Raw genomic sequence first — 9279 nt, forward strand, 5'->3', positions numbered from 1 at the left:
AATGTTTGGCTACTATCGTCATACTTATTGTTATTAGATGTTCTCAAACTTTGCATCTAATTATTTCAACTGCACAAAAATCGTGAAAATTCCTCAAATTAAATGAAATTCTAATGTTGAAGAAAAAAATTTGTAAAAATTAAATCATACACCTAAGGTTTAATAGATTAAGTTGAAAATTGTTTCGAAATGTTTCCCTGTTAACACAATAAATACTTAAAGAGTTTTGTAAATAATATAGTTATGACAATAATGAAACAATATACCAGATAAATGCCATGAAATATTTGCTAATAAAATAGTTATGTGGGAAAACCACATTGTTTTCTTCAGTGTTACTTTTGGCATTCTCTTACTTCTCATTATTTTAGAAAACCCTACAAATGATTGTTCTAAATAATATAACTTTACAACCATTTTTTGCGATATCCCGACAGACACTAGACTTATAGTTAACTGAAAGAAAAACAAGTTCAATAAACATATATACATATTGTTCCTAATTGCACTTACACCAAACCAAATTAAAAGCGATGGAATAAATTTAATGATGTCGTTTTTCATTACTTTATAACATATAAAGCATTCAGTTGCCATCCTCAAAATTACGAGTCCAATGAGGTAACGCACAAACGTTTTATTGAATATAATATATTTAGATATTTCATTCAGAGTATTTATTTTGCGTAGATACTTGTTCATGATTGCGTAAATAAATGCTGTATTGTGTCTATGATACTTGTCAAGTGTTTATTTGGACTTTCGTGTTGCTATTAATTTTTTTAATAAAAACTTTTTGTTCCAACAATACTATCTAATAGAAAAAGTTTTCTCTCCAGAAATATTAATATTTACTTAATTGGTAAGGTTAAGATAATTAAAATATCATTACATTTCATTCTGAAATATATATATATTTTATTTGCTTAGTAATCAGTTTTATGAAATACTAGGCCCAATACGAGAGTTGTATGATAAGTTCCTAACCTAAGACGGAAACTTCTTGTACTTTTTAAATCGTTATTATAGTTAAGTTCCCAATGTTACATCTAGACGAAAGAAATTTAGGTTCCTATATTATTAATTTATTTTAAGTGCACAAAAAAATATAAGGCTGAATATACAATTTTATTAATGAAAACAACTGCAATTGTATAGTTATTTAATACAAAAAATGTACTGATACTCAACTTTACGTTGAATAATGCTAACTTTTTGCACTAATTTCTACATTATCTTTTCTGTAGAGCAAAATCCACACTATTTATGGTTTTTCTTTTGGGTTTAAGATTTTCTGTCTGAATCAAAATATTTTACCGCGATTTAACTTCTGTTTTCTGGTTAGGAATACTTCGAAATCAGTGAATCAAGTTTCATGCCCAGCAAAGATTTGAACCAAATTCAGTTGAATTGTTTGATGAATTATATTCCGTTTAACAGTATATTATTGTTTTCACAATTGTTTATTATCGAACACGCTGTAGTCATAAACTGCAACAGAAGTGACAAAAGTTCTGTTCAATATGTACATGACCCTATATGAAAAAAGAAAAAAAATATTAAGATTTCATTGTGATTTATTAAGACAATCAATTTTTTGAAACTATCTAGTATTCTACCTGAAAACATGCATTTGCGGCACGCATTTCTTTCCTTATTTAATCAAAATAAAAAAGTCGCTTAAAGTTACCATTTACTGGTAGAGACATAAGTGAGCATGTTCCAACCATATAGTGATTTCAACATTCAATGCAAAAAACGTCCTGATTGAGGCCGAAAACGATTGAAAATCCGGAATTGCAGGATTTATTACATGAAGACCCAATGCAAACTCAAAAATAATTGGCAGAAAATCTGATGTGAGGTGAGTAGCAATTTGTGGATAATTAGAAGCGATGGAAAAGGTCCAAAATACTAAAGGATGGGCGCCACATGAATGGAATGAAGGACAGTTAGAAAATCAAAAAATCATCACTAAAATTTTTCTTCAAAGGTCTGAAAGGACATAAATCCTGCATCAAATAAAAAATCATGAAATTCCAAGAAAATATAATTATGGTTATCACTTGCCGAAGGCCAAACCACTTTGCTGCAAGATCATGCTCTGGGTCTGATGGGAACAGGTTGGTATCCTAAATTATAAACTATTAGAAACTGAAGAAATTATTAATACTGGTTGATTTTAATGATAAAAAACCGCCTGAAGGACCAAAAAAGTTCATTGGCATGATTTACAAGACATACTGAACGAAAACCCAGCTCATTCGGTCAAATAACTTTTAAACAGCTTAGCAGTTGCTAAATTAACGATTTCCAGATGCTTAGATGTGATGGGAAAGATCCGAAAGAAGAAAAATTGTCTGGAAATACCTTCTCGAGCAGTTTCAACATCAAGCTTTTATTGCTTACGAGCCAAGAAGTATAGCTTTCTGTGCTGTATTGTATATGGCGATGAAAAGTGGGTCTACTACGAGAATCCCAAGCACAAAAATCATGGGTTAGTCCAATTGAACGATACCATAAAGTAATATTGTATACATAATGGGATAAAACTAATACCGAATTAAACTTCAGAAATCTACCGACTTTAATTGAACAAATTAAATGACGAGCTGTTGTATAAAAACACCAGCAATAGTGGTTTGATCATTCGTACAGAATACGTCAGCAGCTTGAATAGGAAGTTGTCTAGCACAGAGCGCATTCACCAAACTAATCATATTAGACTCGATATAGCTGTGCATCAGCCAGAAAGGTAAAAGAAAGTAATAAAATATGAATGGATTTGATTTGGTTTAAGAAGTAAGAAGTATTAATTTACTTTAAAAAACTGATGTATTCAAACAAACAAAAGGCGACTGGTTGAACGGCGATACAAAACAACACTGAGGGTTTTTATATATTTAAAACAGACTAAATACTCACTCACCATTAGGGTAGTCTTAAAACAGATAGCCCTTGTATATAGCCGCGATAGCCAGGGCCGTAACGCTGCATTATGTACCACCCCCCTCCTAAAGGAACGGCCACAAGGATGTACATGGTCGCCGTCCTGTTTGGGTAGCTTATAGTTGTTGTAAAATTGTTTTCGAGTATCCATTGTACTTTTGTCCACCAATTTGCTTTTGAAAATTCTCGAGATAACACTGTTTGTATCTAAATTTCCGTAGTATCGGAACGATTTTCCAAATTTACGCGACTCGAAGTTCCAATGGTCTACGTCTAAGAAACTATGCCACTACAATCCGTTTTTGGTGGCTGTTCACCGGCTCAACAACGAGCAAGCAAGCTTCTGTCCAAATTCCAGCAGATTATGTTAATATACAGCAACTTCAGTCCACCTTTGCTAGCCTTACACCTTGAACTGCGAACTAGGAATCCACGAAATTTGTTTCAACACGGGGTGTTTTTCAAAACTTCAATGTTTCTTACTTGGAATAGTTTATAGCTAGGCGTCTTTGAGCATCCTCAATCCACCCTTTGTAAGCTTACAGCTTCAGCTTTCATACTTTTGTCCGAACTCCAATTAACTACCCAAGGAAGTCAAGGAATACATTAACGTCCAACTGACTTATTTCCTTGATAAATAATTTAATTCCTGGTAAATTGAATGAATTCAAATTGGCAATACAAAACGACACTAAGGTTTTCTATCTATTAGAAAATAGAGCAAACCAATCTTCACCCTTCATACACTCTTAAAACAGATCGCCCTTACATACGGCCGCGACATCCAGAGTTATAACACTACTGACAGTGATTATATATAAAGTGAAAAATTGCACCAAATATACCGAAAAATTAAATAATTTTATAAATCTGCATTTTTATTGGCTCAAACTTATTTTACGGACTTATTGATCACCTATACATAAAGTAAATATTACTTTGATGAATATATTTCATTTTGTGAATTTACTACTAATAGTTACTTCTTGATATGTTTCGCATACAGATAGGACATTCTGGTGGTTTTGTCAATGCTAATGCTATCATAATGCGATGCAAAACTCTCAATCCAAATGAACACAAAATAAAGACAACAAAAATATTTAGATAACTTTATTATAAAATATATAGAGTTAATAATTCCATAACGCCGTAACTACATAAAATTTTAAATTCACAAACACAAAACATTAAATATACATATGTTATATAACAATGATGAGGAAACACTGAAACAATATATATTAAACATTTATATATACAAGCAAGTTAATTATAACATTTTTAAGTAAATCTACATAAAATAGAAGTAAAAATCAACATATTCGTATACATTAAACATTGGTTTCTAATGGAGCTTTTAATACTAAAATCAAATCAACTTCCGGTGGTAGAAACAGATATGAAAATGGTACATTTTGATATAATCCTGTTTTACACTGAAATGTCAATTTTTGTCTTGAAACCGGTATTTTTAGATCACGAGCAAGTTTATGTTTAATATGAGCTATAAACCATAATTTTAATGTTATGTTAGAATTATTAATATGAATAATGAAAACCAGATGAAATTTAGAAGAAAATACTTGCAAAAATTAGAACAGTCGGGCATTTTAAATCGTATTACTTTATCTTCAAATGACACGACGAATTTCAGGTATCGACATCTAATAGGTTTTAACGCAACTTGTTTATATTTAACAATTCTGGTGGGATCTATCGGATTTGGATTTACTGGAAGTTTATTTCTGGGTTTTAAGGGTCTTTTTGGAAATACTTTATATTCTGGTAACACCATTCTTTGAATAGCAGCCTATAAAATATCACAATAAGATTACGTATGTACATTGTATAATATCGTAATGCAATAAGCGTACCGATAAATCCCACTTGGCATCCTCTAAATAAAGAATAGCTAATAGAACATCTTCAATTCCTGTACAAGCCTACAACAAACAACAACAAATACATATGAAAAATAATGTAACTTATTTAATAAAAATATATACAAACCTGAAATGCGGTCACAGTCTCTTTTTTATCTACGGACATTTTCCGTTAAATAACTATCAATACCAACTTTTCCTTATCAGTTATAATATTAGAAGGCTCAAATTCCTATTAACTTTCCAAATATATATGTATATAAAAATAATTAAATCAATTAATATTCGTCAATTATTATAGCTTTGTTTAGTTGCAAATTACTCTTGCAAATAAGCAATTTATGTCAAATCTGGCTGTCAAAAATTTTACGTCACAAATACGTCAACATTATACTCTAACTTCCTCCATAATATTGCGGGGTAATATAAACGGCTGTATTATGACAACACAAAAATAAGATAAATATTTATAGCAAAAATAAATAGGTTTCAATGTCATAAAAAAAACACTATTTGGGTTGAATAAAACAACAAATCACGAAACGGCACTCCGTTATGCGATGTTGCCAGTTTTACTAGCTCTCTAAATTATAGTACCGAATAAAGAAAAATATATAGAAAAAAGCAACGTGCTTATGCAATTTTTTTATTGCCGCCTGAGTTATTATTATATTTGATAATATAAATTATTAATTATCTAGCTTGTTCTAATATATTACATAACTTTTAAATATTTTTATATAGTATGTGTCATATTATTTAAGACACTTTAATTACATTACAATCTGATCTGCTAAGTCAAAATCTGATTTCGCTCTGTGGTCGAACAATGCTTCCAAGTTAATTAAGCTCTTTGATCTTAAGCTCTTCATCTAAGACCCTTCCCAAATACTCAGCTAAGTCAGCGAAAGGTATACTGATTCTGATATTATTTGGCCAAATCTACCTGCATAACCTTACCTTCGTTTAACTTGATGCTTTTAACTTTAATGCAAATGTCAAATATACTAAAGGAAACTAAGGACTTTTCAGGAGCATCTTCATGATCCTGTTCCATGGAAATAATTGCGGTTTCGTCAGCAAAAGTTGCAATTGTTTCATTCTCGTTCAGCTCGCGTAACATGGAATCCGGTCCAATCCCGAAGATTGATCGACCTGATCAACTCGAGCGTGCTGTATCGAAGCTAAGAGACAACTCGAGACATCCAGTCCGCCTATCAGAATTCATAATTCGAAGTTCCATCTTATTCACACTCTCAAAGTGAGCCAGTTTCTGAAGGCATCAAGTCACAGATCCGACTCAAAAATCATCTCTATCGTAGAGCTCGTACCACCATCAACTTGTTAGACAAAAGGGAGGACAACAGAGTAAAACGAGAAGTGAAGGAAATCATTAAAGCCTGGCGATCCGAGAAATGGAACTCATTTCTAACGGTTTCTTGGATGACCCCGCAACTTTCTGGCGACTCTCTAAAAGCCTCGTGGGGAAGACGCAAAACGTCATACCCTCCTTAAAGTGAGCGGAGATAGGAACTTTCGCAGTCACCGACCACCAAAAGGCCGAGCTCCTCGCTAAAACCTATGAGGCCCAAAGGGAACATCTCCCTCCTGCTACAAATATAAACGCTGCTGAGAACGACGAAATCATTGAGAAGGCCAACTCCGTTCGTTTTTAAGTGCCTCCGAGTTATCTTTTAAACTATCTAGTAACTCCTAAAATACTCACGCAAATAATCAGCAAGATTCGAAACAAGAAGACCCCGGGTTTCGATAATATTTCGATAGCCCAACTCAAAAATATTTCCTACAAGCAGCTAGTAAGCAAGTAATATCATCAACGCCATTCTGAGGCCGCAACATTTTCCATCCACATAGAAACATGCATTCATCGAAGTTATCCCCAAAAAAGGGGCTAAGTCATCACCTTCTGACTACAGACCTATCAGCCTACTAAATTCTATTTCCAAGCTTGCTGAAAGAGCAATTCTTTATGATTACTACTTTATTTAACTCATGTACCATAAACTGCGTGGTGTGATAACGATGCCACGTCCTTGCCTGGCCCTTGTGCCTCTTAACGGTGGTACCGGTTACGAGCACCCTCCTTACTAACAGTAAGAAGTATCAGTTAGGGTCATTGGATCAACTGATAGGGTATCCACATAACCAATCCAACTCGCTCGTAAACAGGATTTCCCCTTCCCGGTTCCAGGCCAAAAAAAGCCTCGCGTAACAAGAAGTAAATGATACACAAGCAAGACCTAAAGATGGCAGATGAGATTCTGCCGAAAGGTTTTCAAAAAAACTATAGGTTCTTCTAGGAAACAAACAAAATTGAAGCCCGGAATACTACAACATGAAGCACCGCGGAAGAAACATAAATATCTGAGATGACAAATATGACATAACAGAAAAATAATATGTAATGGTATATTATGATGGTATACTGCAACAATATCAAATCTAAGGAAAACACAACAAGAAATATACAATTATTCCATAATATAAATATCTAGTTCAGATGGAGGAGATAGTAACTCGTTGTAAGACAACTGCAATTTTTTATTATTTTAAACCAGTATATATATATATATATATATATATATATATATATATATATATATATATATATATATACTGATCTGGCTGGGCCTAAAATTTAACATGGGCTCCGAACCACGATTTTTAGCATTAAGCCTACCGACTGGCGAGTAACCATCTTTAGAAATCATCCCAGAAGACTTCCGGTCTTACCCAGCCTGGTTACTGGCGTGACTGCGATCATATATATGACTGTCTCTACATTCTGCTTATATATGGGTTTAATTAATTAAATTAATGTTTACATGTTAACATTTTTTTATTTTAGAAAAGTGAATAATAATTAATATATAATTTTACTTAATTGGAAGTACGGAAAAAATGCATTGATTAGATATTCATAGCCTATATTTCCAGACCAATGTCAGAATGTAATATTAACTTACTTAAATAAGTGTATATTCTTTTCACGATGATTTCATTCAACTATATTGACCGTGCAAAGAACATTTTGAAAGATATTATGAAATTAAATCAACACTAAGTAAACTTGTATTCTTTATTAAGCACAATCTTTATTTTATAACACAATATATACTGAATGAGTATCAGATATGTTTAATATATAGAAAACAATGCTATTATAACATTTTGTTTGAACAATTCTGTGAAACAGACAACAAAACACTCTTAATGATTTTAATGATTACACTTCAAATTATTAATTATTATTTAAGAGTTAAATTTTATTCAGATTTCTATGTATATGTTATAATGATGAAGAAACTATACTATTATTATATGCAGGATTTAATTTTACATCAAATAATTTATATAGTTATAATATTTAAATATACTAAAAGTATGTAAATTAATGAATTCATTTAATACTTCTTTTTTAGGTAAATATATAATACTTTATGATAATGATATGATGATTGATATTTGATGTAATCAACTAATGTATAGTAACTATGTACCTTAATCAACCGTTTCCTCACTGTTTTGTTTTATTGTTAAAAGCATATTTATTTCTGGAGGCAAGACCAAAGATGAAAACGGGATGTTCTCATATACTCCCGATTCGGATTTAAGGAGCAACAATTGATTTGCTACTTCTACGTTCACTTTTTCACTGAGTACTCGTTTAACATCATCTATAAAAAAGAGTTAATACTATGAAATGTATTTGCAGTATAGAAAATCATTTTTTTGATAACAAAATAGAATGAACACTGCACGAGACGAGGGTTTGATGCAAGATACAAGTCGTAACACTTATGCTTACTGAAGCTGAAAGTGTCGGGCACTTTAAGCTGTAAAATTTTACGTCCATATTTGATATTTAACGTTAATATTCGAGGTTCAGCTGGTTCTAAACCATCGTTTGTGAAGGTAGTGGAAGTGCTTGCATGTGGTTGATTTGAGGTGCTGCAGCTTGGCCTAGGTGCTCTTGGCTTATTTTTAACAATTACTACTCTTTTGGGGTAGCTTTTTCTTAATTCGGGTGATACTATCTTACATATAGCTTGCTATAAAATATATCATATTAAACAGAAGTTATGCATTATTACAAACCTACTGGTAAGTTCCAGTTGGCTCCTTCCAACACACGAATGGCTATAAGAATATCTTTAACACCTGTGCAAGTCTAAAAAAGTACTTTGTATCATATTAAGAAAAAAACAAATGCTTCAAATAAATAGGATCCATAAAAAAGTGAGACCTGAAACATTGTGATTAAAGATTTTCTATCCAAGGACATTTTTACTAAACTTTTGTCTTCGTTATCAATGCCTTCAAGTTAAAATCGGCAAGAAATAGTAATAATCGTTATGATAATGTATATGTACACAATATATTAATTTAGAAATACCTCTTAAGTTTGTTAAACGTTAAAACT

General features: G+C 31.9%; 1 protein-coding gene across 1 annotated transcript; it reads right to left on the reverse strand.

Moving 5' to 3' along the window:
• Positions 1-4110: 4110 nt before the first annotated feature.
• On the reverse strand, positions 4111-6017 carry LOC143197195 (uncharacterized). The gene is made up of 3 exons (XM_076405441.1): positions 4963-6017; positions 4827-4895; positions 4111-4762 (listed from the first exon to the last, which is right to left on the reverse strand). The coding sequence occupies exons 1-3, from the start codon at positions 4999-5001 to the stop codon at positions 4478-4480; spliced, it is 393 nt and encodes a 130-aa protein (XP_076261556.1). The 5' UTR covers positions 5002-6017; the 3' UTR covers positions 4111-4477.
• Between the last annotated feature and the right edge of the window lie 3262 nt (positions 6018-9279).

Source organism: Rhynchophorus ferrugineus, unplaced genomic scaffold (genome assembly GCF_030347505.1).
Source record: "Rhynchophorus ferrugineus isolate W39M unplaced genomic scaffold, kcgeb_rfMv2 rfM5, whole genome shotgun sequence".
In the NCBI taxonomy this organism is placed as follows: Eukaryota; Metazoa; Arthropoda; class Insecta; order Coleoptera; family Curculionidae; genus Rhynchophorus; species Rhynchophorus ferrugineus.